Source organism: Gastrolobium bilobum, unplaced genomic scaffold (assembly GCF_033153095.1).
Source record: "Gastrolobium bilobum isolate Gb01-03AN ecotype WA unplaced genomic scaffold, APGP_CSIRO_Gbil_v1 utg48999, whole genome shotgun sequence".
In the NCBI taxonomy this organism is placed as follows: domain Eukaryota; kingdom Viridiplantae; phylum Streptophyta; class Magnoliopsida; order Fabales; family Fabaceae; genus Gastrolobium; species Gastrolobium bilobum.
Window position 1 is genome coordinate 54306 of NW_026897646.1, and position 12784 is coordinate 67089.

The 12784-nt window shown below is 34.6% G+C and overlaps 2 protein-coding genes across 2 annotated transcripts; one reads left to right on the forward strand and one right to left on the reverse strand.

Moving 5' to 3' along the window:
• The first annotated feature begins 313 nt into the window (after positions 1–313).
• LOC133308956 (small ribosomal subunit protein eS30z/eS30y/eS30x) lies at positions 314–1036 on the forward strand. The gene is made up of 3 exons (XM_061509681.1): positions 314–419; positions 499–636; positions 822–1036. Exons 1-3 carry the CDS (start codon positions 416–418, stop codon positions 866–868), a joined length of 189 nt encoding a protein of 62 aa, XP_061365665.1. The 5' UTR covers positions 314–415; the 3' UTR covers positions 869–1036.
• A 2905-nt stretch (positions 1037–3941) lies between these two features.
• LOC133308955 (probable pectinesterase 68) lies at positions 3942–6960 on the reverse strand. The gene is made up of 5 exons (XM_061509680.1): positions 6677–6960; positions 6381–6570; positions 5927–6133; positions 4377–4615; positions 3942–4098 (listed from the first exon to the last, which is right to left on the reverse strand). The coding sequence occupies exons 1-5, from the start codon at positions 6958–6960 to the stop codon at positions 3942–3944; spliced, it is 1077 nt and encodes a 358-aa protein (XP_061365664.1).
• Between the last annotated feature and the right edge of the window lie 5824 nt (positions 6961–12784).

Here is a 12784-nt window from a genome sequence, read left to right on the forward strand (position 1 = left end):
CGACGTAATTTTGAGATGGAAATCAATGTATTTTTGTAATTATAATTTATCTCGGCTATAATAGTCTTCTTCATTATAAATTTTTAATCCAAAATGATATCATTTTAGGAGTGAATGTAGATAACTTATCTATATTCAGGGTAGAAACATTAAATCCTTTATTTTAGGTATATTCGAAATTAAACAAAATAAAATTTAATCTCTTTTTGAACAGGCCTTGGCCTGGTAGGTAAAGTGGGCTGAGGTTTTTAAGTATTGGGCCTGAAGGCCCATCTAGGTATATATAACCCTAATCCTAACACTACTAATAGCACGACTATTTCACTTTGATCTGGTTTTCTACCTGCAGCCGCTGCAACTGATCGAAACAGAGAGAGAAAGAGAGTAATCAGCAGAGGAATTCATCGTTGCAGTGATGGGTAAGTGCAATTACTTTGGATTCAATGAGGTATGATGGTATTTCCCTTTTTCTGCATAATAATATAACCTAATTTGCAGGTAAGGTTCACGGATCACTTGCTCGTGCCGGAAAAGTGAGGGGCCAAACACCCAAAGTGGCCAAGCAGGACAAGAAGAAGAAGCCACGTGGCCGTGCCCACAAGCGCATGCAGTACAACCGCCGATTCGTCACCGCCGGTATTCTTCATAACCCTAATTTTTGTTGTTTACATAGTTGTAAACCCTATTTCTCGCAATGTTGCGCTATAAGATTCGTCTCCCTTTTTAAGATACACCAGAAAACGTTTTTCTGTCTATTAGAGAAAATACAACATGTAAATTGTCTGGTTACTGATTTGAGATTTTGATGTTTGTAATTGTAGTTGTGGGATTCGGCAAGAAGAGGGGACCCAACTCCTCTGAGAAGTGAGGCTGAGGCTTGAAGAATGAATGGTCTTTCTTAGCTTGAAAAATATGTTACGACTCTTGATTTGATCTTTTCTTTTTTCTTTTTTCTTTTTAGAAGTTAATGTTTTGATTATGTCCCGTGAACGGTTTTTTTAATAGTTTAATATCAGACTATATTTTTTGCTTGCAATGTTAATTCTCCTTCTATTTTTATTGCTCGGCACAATTAGGGAAGAAATAAGGTAGACTTTCCCTTTTATTGTGGCCATAGTTGTTTCAGTAATTGGTTTTACCCATCAAAACCTTTTCAAACAAAGCCTTTGAACATTATTATCTTAGCGTGATGTCTTTACCTGTCAAAACCCTTATTCCGCCACCATCCTTAACATGTATGACCAGGGTGTTCTGCCTTTAGAATGCTGCACCACCTGAACACAAATATGAAATATGAATTTCTTGCGATTTGGAATGTTTTATCATCCCGTGGGTCTGCAGGAAAATAGAGAATTATAGTAACCCTATTAATTACTTTTTTTTTTTTTTTTTGTAAAAACCCTATTAATTACTTTAAGTCAGTAGATTTGCACTTTGTTTTTAGCACGCACGCATACATGCATATGTTGTGTATTCTCAATGAAGGTTTTGATATTTATTTGTCTCAAGTCTCGATCTTTAGTTTAAATCTTCCTCGCATCGTGCTTGTCTTGTAATTTTCTATGTTATGAATTCTTAATGCCTGAATGATGCTCCCCTTATTTAGTCATATTGAGCGATAATAAGTTGGAACATAAAAATGGTGTGCCTTCCCTTGCCGATTGCTTGCGATTTGTGACTGGTTTTCAAGTACAATAGACCAGGTTCTTTATCTCTCAAGGGTAAACCAAGGCTGAATGGGACGCAAACGTCTGGTCGTTAATATTGTGAATAGATATAATAGGGCAGGAGATCTTGTGTGCATTTGGTGTCTAAAGTAACTTTCAGATGCCAGAGTTTTCTGACCATAAATGGGGAGGCAAAGGATCAATGCTTACTACTACCAGTTTTGTAAAACACGTTTAAAGTGGGATTATTTGTTGGGAAAAGTGTTTATATCCTACTGTAAATGATCAATGCTTAAGAAGTCGTTTTAGCCAAAAATCAATGTGTTTTTGTAATTTTAATATATTGAAATTCAATCTTATAATCTTAAAATGTCATTTTGTGTTTATTGAAGATAATTTTATGTGACTGGAGAATTATTTTTTTCTAAAAAAATAGTTAAAATATGCATTAAAAAAATATAAATATAAGAGTAAAGTCTCTTTTGAGTCCCTCGTCATATTAGTTCTTTATAAAAAAATTAGTCGTTTGGTCCATATGAAATTTAAAGTTGATTCATTTTATGTGGGCTTTTTTTAAATTTGAAAAGAATCACGATTTCAACTAAATGGATCCACTTTGAATTTTTTAGAAATTTTGAGACTAAATTTTTTTATAAGGGACTGGAGTGAGAATCTTTAAATTTCTTAGAAATTTCGAGATTAAATTCCTTTTCATAAGGAACTGAAGTGAGAAGTATATTTTTTGTTAGTGATCCAAAAGAAACTTTACTCTAAATATAATATCTTTTTTTTAAATTATAATGGCAGAGTTCTTGAACTCATTTTTTCAAAATATATTGATAGGAATAGATATTATTATAAGGGTTTTATTAATCTCATGTTAAAGAAGATATAAGTTATCTCATGTCATAGAGATCAACTTATAGGTTCCACTACCTGAAAAATAAAAGCAAAAGAAAAGAAAAGAAAAAAGTGACACAGTTATCACACGTAGCATAAGAGTAATTTTTTTGCTTATTATAATATCTTTTACATATATATATGGAATATGTTATTCTATCTGTCTTTTTTTCTGCATATCTTTGTCTACCATCCTTCAACACCGTTAGATTAGAATCTAAATAAGAGAGAGAAATAAAAAATGTAATTGAGATTCTGATCCTATATATATATATATATATATATAATTATGTAGAGTTTATTTTTTTTTTTCTTCATATGGTCACACGTGAACCCCGTATACTTTTACGAATGTATAAAAAATAAAATTATTTTTAATAAGATAAGAAATATTAATAAAAAAAAAAAGAAACAGTGAAGAACTTGAAATTATGTAGTGGAATATACTTGGGAGCATGCATTGCCATTTATTCTTTTTGCTTTCCCCGGACCTTTGTTATTATGTTTATGAGTAACTTGCTATGGTTGTTAAATTACAAAAAAAATAAAAAATTGGGTAATTAAAAATTTAGGTGGAGTTAGACGTGGTTATCCCGTGAGGGCAAATGTAAACCCCCAACTTTTTTAGGATTTTTTGAAAGAAATTATAAATCTCACCACCAACAAAGTTCACATATCAGTCAATAATCAAGTGATATTAATATTTTTTTCCTGCCGGAATTGCTAGACTTCCGGTCCAATTGTTATGCAATGTGGAGCTATTTCTCTTATACTGTGTCACAGATGCTGGTTTGTAGATTCTTAGGGACATAATTTTTCACTTTGGTGAGAATAAAATATTTTTATTTTTGTCATAAAATTGTTCTTTTCCTACTCATTGTAAGGTTATGACTCGTGAGGAACTCACACTTTATAGTCTATCACCTTGAGATTATATATGATCGAAAGGCAAATTCTTGTCTATATAAACATTGTCTGAGGGAAATTGGTATATAAGTTGAGAGTTCATAGAAGGATTGGGAGCTGATTTAGAAAATATGTGGTAACTTATAGGATCACTTTCTCCCCTTTGGAAATTAAACACAGCTATGAAGCGCTCTGAAACAACATCAGAATTTCATATCCGTATCATATTGTTTATAAAAATGAAAAATGAAAAACGAAAAAAGAAAAAAGAAATAGAGAGGATTGAACCATTATAATTGTGCATTTATTACATTTGAAGGTAACCAAAGAATAATCAATAAGAAGTCATGAAACACACCCTTTACAGAGAGAGAATAAATGAATTCCTATATTAGCAAAAAAAAAAATAGAAAAGAAGGAAAAGAATGGTTTTGGATTGAGTGCAGCTAGCAAGGTAAAACGTTATGGCTAAGCATCAGAGGGTGCGATCCAGTGTCTCCCATTGACGAAGCTCTTGACTAGAAATGGATGTGCTGATTCGAAATCCAACTCTCTGGCCCATGAGACTCCACGTACTGCCTCAGCTCCTGGTCCCCAACACTTGTACACTCCGAAGAACACAGTCCTATATATGGTGATTACAATTCAACAACACAGATACTATATATTACGTCAAGTTTAACTTGAGAAAAACATATTTATAACAACGGGAAAAGTTATATTTACAAACTTTATGTTTATAAATTTTTACAAACTATATTAAATATGACCGATCATATTTCAATCAAACTAAAAATATATGACTGATCATACTTAATATAATTTATAAAAAAAATTTATAAACGGATCATTCCCGTAATAATGTGATCACCGAAGGAATCATAAAATGGAGATATAGCTTACTTGTTCTTGTTGTGAGCATGGTCCCAATCATCCCAACCACCGTGTGCAACTACATCACCGAAATATGTGTACGAGTACACAATTCTCGAGTATTGGCCCATTGCTCGCCCCACATACAGTGGGCCTGTACCCGTAACCTTGCATCGTACGAATGCGAAGCCTGTCTTCTCGTATGGGTATTTCCTATCCTGGGCTGCTATGGAACCGAACCTCGTTGCTATTGAGTGTAGCTCGCAATCCTAAACCGATTAATATTATTACTCAACCCAACGCAATTATGAGCTTAACCCAAAGCAGGCAATGCAAGTGTTACAGATGAGATGTTGTATTGCATTTATTTAATTTATCAAATACTTCAATTATATTGTCTATCTTTTTATTTTTAAAACTTGCATTTTTTTTAAAAAGTTAAAGTATGTTAAATTTTATTTCATTTTAAAACCACGAATCACATAATAATAGTAAACAACAATAAATAAGTCTCTAATTGTTCAAAATTAACAGTTGAGTTAATGATGCTGAGAATTGCGGAAAGAGAACAAATATTTTTAACAATTTGTTCACATTAAAATAAATTAAAACATAAGATATATTAGTCTACCAGTGAATATGAGTATAATCTTTTAAAATAAAGAATAGGATAATATAATTTGAGCATCATTCCAAAAAAAAAAAAAAAAAAGAGTAATGTCACTGTCCACGTAAATAAGAACATTTTCAATTATCATGCTATTTTATATAACATGCAGTACATAATACCACGCAGTATACACACATACACCCAACTTTTTGAGAAAAAATGGTCCTAAGTTTTGAAAAAAAATTACATGAAAGAAACAAAAAGAAAAAGAGTTATGAAGGAGTGAAGGAGTTGGAGATGGATAATGGAGAGAACTGGGAAAATGTTTTCTAAAGCTTCTCTGATTAAGAACCGAAAGAAGCTTTCAGTGCTTATAAATATGGGGAATGATTGTCTTAAGTTGCAGTGAGTTTTTTTTATCTCTTCCTCTCACCATCAAAAGTCGTGTTTTCTTTAAATGTTATATGTTCCCCAAAATATATATTAATTTTGGAGAAAAATATTTATTACATAATCTATGTCATTTTATTCTCACAAAAAGATAAAAGTGTGGATCTCACAGAGACGTGGGATCCACACTTTTATTCTCATTATCTATCTCTTTTCTCTCACACACAATTTTACATCATTAAAAATCAGAGACTTTTCCATTTTTAACGTTACTTTATGCATCTGAATGTTTTTTTTTGGATTTCTCCTTCTGAATCCCGTGTGTGCTGACACAAAGGTGCAAAGTCCCAAAAAAGCTTGCTTCCTTTTCCTAAAATCACTAATTTCTTGTCCCTGACCCAAGCCACACACTTGCATTCAAATATAACAAACTTTACTACAGAAAACAGCACTAGTACTCTTCTTATCGCGTGTCATTACCATTAAAATAAAGTAAAATAAACTCCCATTAGATAAGGTTGGTAAAATTAAGATAAACAAACGAACAAATATTATACATTGTACTAAGTTAATTAATTACCTTGTACATGGACCTGCCATTACCAAAAATGAAATCAATGGAACCCTCGATATAGCATTCCTTGAAGTAATGCCTGCCAGCGTCATCACAAAGTGTATCTTGTGCACCGTAGAATCCACAGCCTGAGAAGTATGCTTTGTCCCCTGATATTCTAAACGCCGCCGCTTGCCACCCCTGCATCCCCGGCATTGGTGCTGGCGCTGTGTTCTGTGCATTAAATTAAATTAACCCTTTCATTTTTACTGTGCCAGCGAGTAAAAAAACACAACAATGATTCATTTACAAAAAAATTTTACAAATTTTTATAAATTACATTATATCCGACCAATAATATTTAACTGAAGAATGTATTACCACTCAGATAATATAACGCAGTTTATAAGAATTTATAAACAAAAATTTTATAAATATAATCTTCTTCCAAGAAAAACAATATAGTGTTTAAGTTATTTACCTTGAAGCTGATATTCCTAGCAGAAAAGTAGTTAGCAAAAACAGTAACAGAAGCTGTTCTGTAAGTACGCAATTGTTGTCCATTGGGACCAGGATCACTTGCTCTGTCATGCCATTCCATCACCGTCACTTCTCTACCCGCTCCTTGAAACGTTATGTAAGGTTTCGAAACGGGCACCATCACCTTCTCCCTGCAGTTCCCCCCACACACACACCCAAATCAACCACTTAGTTTCGTTTACCAACAAGAAATAACAAGAAACTAAAACTATTAATTAATTAATGGCGTTTATATACACGTAGCATCCGGCGCTGATTTGAATAAGGACATTCATTCTATTGTTGTCTGGGACAGCATTGACGGCGTCTTGAACGGAACGGAAGTGGCCACCGCCGTTAAGGTCAACGGTTATTACACGGTGGCCGATGGGTCCGACCCAACTGTGGTTCTGGTTGGAGGAGTTTGTGGAAGACAATATTTTGAGGGTGTTGTCGCGGTAGTGTGTACATGTTACTGTTGCTGCATGAAATATGCAAGTGAAAACAAAAAGTACTTGCAGCTTGACGAATAGAGGAGCCATTAGATAGTAAGCATCGAACGCGAAGAAAATAGAACTGTGAAGAGCTAACTGAGAGACTGTGTAATATTATTCTATTTATATTGGGAGTTTTTGGCTGCAGGCGTAATAATTAAAATAATTGAGGAATATACAAGTGTGCAAGTAAAAAACAAGAAGAGAGAGGTAGTTTGTATATGGAAAAGATGTGTATAATTTTAAATGATATAAAGTTGTATCATTTTAAGTGAGAGGAAGAAATAGATAAAAGAGGAGAGAGAGTGAACAAAAATATATAAAGATGAAGGTCCCACCTCTTTACGAGAGTGAAATGATATAAATTGTGTAATTTAAAAGTACAAACACTTTTCGTTTTTATATATTTTATATTTGGATGCACTATGACTTAGTACGGGTGTTTCATTCCAACGGTCATTTTTATTGAAGTACAAGCTTTTAGGGGCAATTTAGATGTAGATTACTAGCCTTGTAGAAAATTGATTGGCTGGCATTGCACTCAAAATCTAGTATTCCAAAACATGTGGGGCATCATCCTTTTGGCTCGGTATCTCTGAGTAAGATACCACCTAGGTACTACTAGCATGTCTCTACAGTAATCTTGATTGATAATTGATTATGTCTATTTGGCTCTCCAATCTTGATATTGGTAGAGATATGCTTGTTATTCTCGTATACTTATGAATAGAAAAATTATTTCCTTATAATAGAACGAGCCCCTTTTTTTGAATTTTCTGTTTACTTTATTCTTTTCATGCTTTACTCAAGTGTGTTTCATTTCATCACAACTAAAGTTTCAAAGAGTCAAATGGTAGGATGCAATTGCACTTATGATGCTATAAAAAAAAAAAACATGAGACATGATTACAGCAAATTTAGCTTCCATTTTGTTTATTCAGTTTTAACTTTTAATTAACTAGCTCGTAATAACTTGTAAACTACAACAACAATGCACATGCAAATATCAAATACGAATGCAACAATAATGGGGTCCGGTCTAAGGAATCATTTGTCACTTTTACTGTGTTAGTTTTCTTAATAGGTAGTATCTTATCTTTCCATCCCACGTCCCTTGATTCACCACAATTGTATAGCAATATCATTATCCACTGTGATTCAAACGGTCATTTGGGTGGGGGTGTGTGATGTGTGATGTCATATGTTCATGACACATGATGGTCCCGGCATGGATTCAATAGTATTTTTGTTTTATGCCCATCGAACCTTTTTATCTTTATATATAGTCGCAGACAAATTGGCCCCACACACCAAATGTTTTTCCGTTTGTGAGCCCAAAATTTTTTTTTGAACGTTGGGGCCCGAACCCTTTTCTCTCTCTCAATTTTCATAAAGGGGGGCATGAGACCATATTTACCCAAACTTATAAACAAGTCTTCCATAATGATTATGGCGGAAAAGGAAAAGCCAATGATCATTGGAGTGTCACGGGAAGGGTGCCACGACCACCCTGTCCCAGTTCCAAATACACTTCTTGTTTTAGGAAATGCAGTTGGGTAAAATGCTAACTTCAATCAATGTTGTTATTTCACTTATTTGCAATGGTTACTCTCATGTTAAACAAAAGTGAAGAAATTATAATTATATAAAGTTAGATTGATAACGATAAAAAAAAGAGAGAAAAATATTAAAATAAATAGTTATAAAATTTTTATCTTTGGATAATTATGATTTTCCCACATTACTATGTTATGTTTAACATGAAATGATCGATTTCCTATTTACCTATTTCTTTAAGTATCTTGTTAAAACCTGTGCACAATTAACTAAATAAAAGTTTCGAATTAATAAGTTCATAATAATTCATGAGAAGTTTTCGTAGACAAATTTATGAAACTAACTATAGTTACAAGCTGTCTGAGCTATCTTCTTTTTACTCAAGAAGTTGTATTATTTTTGTCTTAACATTAGTAAAGTGTTAATGTGATATAAAATTGCAAAGAATTGAAAGTTATTGATAAAAATTAAGTAAACATATAAGTATTAGATAACGCAGCCTACTTTAATTGCCATTATTGATGATTATTACTCTATACTTCACTGTGAAAAACGCAGCCTACTTTAAAGGTTCAAATGATGCTGTATTCACCCCCTCCGTGGGTCAGTAAGGTGACTGGTACAAAAGCAACCGATGTATGATACCGTACGCACATGCTCTTATGATGTATAGATCTTCAACATGCAAGAACGAAAGATGCAAAATCTTGATATGCAAGATGAGAGAAGAAGAAGCCAACACAAAATTAAAGTGTTTCTGTATATTAAGTTAATGAACCAGTTAACCAAAGAATGGTTATATACAACCCGTGAAGGAGGAGAATTAAAGAATAAAAGAATAATGCCAACTAACTCTAACCAGTCCTTAATTGAATTAACAAACTAAAAACTAAATCAATTAAGTGTCATTGGGCTGGGCCCTTTCTTCTGTTAGGCCCAATTGTGTTGAAACCGGCAACACCCCCCCCCCCCCACCCACAAGCTTGGGCTGGGTTATGGATGTCAAGAAGGCCAAGCTTGCCAATTAAAATATGAAAAGGAGATGGCAATAACGGTTTCGTGAAAACATCAGCAATCTGGGCAGTAGTTGAAACCGGCAACATATGAATTAAACTGGATTGGATCTTCTCGCGAACGATATGACAATCAAGTTCGATATGTTTGGATCTCTCATGGAAAATCGGATTATGAGAAAGGTGGATGGCAGAGAGATTGTCACAGAAAACCATAAATGGCTTTGGTCATGGAATTGACAAATCGTGCAAGGGGAAAGACAGTCATTGAAGTTCACATGTAATAGATGCCAAGGCACGATACTCTGCTTCGCTGGATGAACGAGAAACCGTTGTTTGCTTCTTTGATCTCCAAGAAATGAGTGAAGTGCCAAGAAAAACACAAAAACCTGTTACAGAACGACGGGTATCTGGACAACATGCCCAATCCGCATCAGCATAACCACTTAGTTGCAGAGAAGAATTGGCAGGGAAGAACAAGCCTTGAGAAGGAGAGTGCTTCAAGTATCTGAGGACTCAATTAGCACCATCAAGGTGAGCATCAGTAGGAGCAGCCAAAAATTGGCTAAGTTGATGAACACTAAAACTTATATTCGGACGAGTGGTAGTCAGGTATAAAAGTCTGCCAATAAGTCTACGGTATACTGAAGCATTTGGAAGCAGTGAACCCATATCACGGCTTAACTTGACTGAAGGATCCATGGGGGTAGAAGCTGGTTTGAAAGCTAACAGACCAGTATCGGAGAGAAGGTCCAAAGTGTATTTGCGTTGATTGAGTAATATACCAGTAGAGGAGTGTGAAACTTCAAGACCTAAGAAAATCTGAGTTTCCCCAAATCTTTAATCTTGAACTGACTATCTAGAAAAGATTTCACCTGTTGAATCTCCTCCATGCTATCCCCAGTAAGAACAATATCATCCACATACACTAACAAAGCTGTAAAGTGATTGGCCTGCTGCTTTGTAAACAAAGAAAAGTCAGCATTGGATTGAGAATAACCAAGAGATAAAAGAGCAGCAGAAAGCTTAGAATACCACTGTCGACTAGCTTGTTTAAGACCATAAATTGACTTGTTCAATTTACAAACCAGAGAAGGAGTCGAAGAGAAAACACCAGGTGGCAAAGTCATGTAAACCTCTTCATGTAGGTCACCATGAAGAAAGGCATTGTTCACATCAAGTTGCTCCAAGAACCAATGCTTAGAAGAAGCAAGTGACAACAATAAACGAACTGTGGTTAACTTGGCCACTGGACTAAAGGTTTCAAAAAAATCCAAGCCTTCAGTTTGTGTATACCCTTTGGCTACAAGGCGAGCCTTGTACCTTTCAATGGATCCATCAGCCTTGTGTTTGATTTTATACACCCATTTACAGCCGATGAGGCTCTTACCAAGAGGAAGAGGAACAAGACTCCATGTATTGCTCTGATTAAGGGCTGCAATTTCAGTTTGCATAGCATGCTGCCAGCAAGCATGTTTTGAAGCTTGTGTGTATGTGTGTGGTTCTGTGTGTGTGATAGTATTGAGACAAAAATATTTATAAGTAGGGGAACATCTGTCATAGGATAGGATAGTGGATAAAGGATATATAGGATTGGAGGATGGAGAAATACCTGAGATGGATGGAGAAGCTGATGTGATGGAAAGGTTGCAGTGATAGTCTTGCAAGTAGTGTGGTTGTCTTCTAGTTCGAGAAGGTTTGCTAATGGGAGCAATAGAAGGATTAGGTATGTCAGTAGGAGGTCAAAGGTTGCTGTGGTAAAAGAGTATGAAGATTTTCAGGTATGTCATGAGGAGGTAAAGGAGAAGTGGGTTGTTGTGGTAAAATGGCAGTATTAGGGCCAAGTGGAATATCATTGAAACTGTGGAAATCAAAAAAAATGTGAGAAGAATCAGAATGACCAGGAGAATTGTCTGTTGAAGTTTCTAAATCAGTAAAAGGAAAAATATGCTCAAAGAAAATAACATTTCGAGAAAGGAAAATTTTCCTGGTTTTGAGATCAAGGAGAATGTAACCTTTAACACCTTCTTGATAGCCTAGAAAAATAGTTTTATATGCTCTCGAGTCAAACTTGGTTCTATGAGAAAGAAGTGTGGAGGCATATGATAGACAACCAAAAACTTTGAGATGCTGTAGGAAGCGTGGTTGTTGGTAAAGGAGATCATAAGGAGTGGAATGATTGAGTAAAGGAGTGGACAATCGATTAATAAGATGAATTGCATGACAAATAGCATAAGACCAGTATGGTAGAGGGAGATGAGACTGAAAAATGAGGGCTCTAGCTACATTTAAGATGTGTTGATGTTTTCTCTCAACAACACCATTTCGTTGAGGATTTTCAACACAAGTCCTTTGATGTAAAATACCTTTTTCTTGATAAAATGATGTCATAGCAAATTCTGCTCCATTGTCAGATCTTACACATTCGACAGTTTTCTGAAATTGATTTTCAATCTTGGTTTTTAACATCAAGGCCCAAGTAAAATGAGAAAAATCCTCAACAATAGATAAAAAATATCTATGGCCATGAATGGAAGGAATAGAGTATGGACCCCAAATGTCTACATGAATCAATTGAAAAATACAAGTAGTTTTGGTATTGTTGTGGGAGTAAGGCAACTTATGTTGTTTAGCATAATGACAAGTGTCACAAGGATCAATGTCCTTAGCCAGAATGAAAGGAAATTTTATAGCCATATGTTTCAAAGTAGAATAAGGTACACGACCTAATCTATGATGCCATAGGCTAGAAGCATCATTATTATTTGCAGAATGGTAAAAAACAGAAGAAGAAGAACTCTTCAAGATCTTGAAGCCCTTTTCTCTACTTAAGGACTTCATCACATACAATCCTTCAATCTGATCAGCTGAACCAATCATCACATTGGTATTGATCTGTTTAATGAGACAATAGGAATTTCGAAAAATTAGATAACAAGATATGTTGTTGACTAATTTGGTGACAGATATCAAATTAACATGAAAGGAAGGAACAAATAATACTGAAGTAAGTGTCAAGGTTGGAGAAAACAGAACAGTTCCAAAAAAATGAGCAGTTGTGTGTGAGCCATCGGGTAAGCTGATAGAAATTGGATTGATTTTGGTCATTGAGATAAAATTGGATGGAACATAACTGATGTGATCAGTAGCTCCAGTGTCAAGTAACCATGTGGAAAGAGAAATACCTGTAGGGTTGACTGTGTTAGTGTTCAAAACAGCAGTACGAACAAGATTGGTGGAACTGAGAGGAGTTTCTTCAACAGAAGAACTTAATTGCAAACCCTTAATCAAATTTTGATATT

What these genes read in the sequence shown, in the direction of transcription:
- LOC133308956 (XM_061509681.1), top strand. An exon ending in CCGCCGATTCGTCACCGCCG is followed by an intron (nt 637 to 821) that starts GTATTCTTCATA and finishes TTGTAATTGTAG; the next exon opens with TTGTGGGATTCGGCAAGAAG.
- LOC133308955 (XM_061509680.1), bottom strand. Translation starts at nt 6,960, where the DNA reads ATGGCTCCTCTATTCGTCAAGCTGCAAGTACTTTTTGTTTTCACTTGC. An exon ending in ATCAGCGCCGGATGCTACGT is followed by an intron (nt 6,571 to 6,676) that starts GTATATAAACGC and finishes GGGGAACTGCAG; the next exon opens with GGAGAAGGTGATGGTGCCCG. An exon ending in CTAGGAATATCAGCTTCAAG is followed by an intron (nt 6,134 to 6,380) that starts GTAAATAACTTA and finishes TTTAATGCACAG; the next exon opens with AACACAGCGCCAGCACCAAT.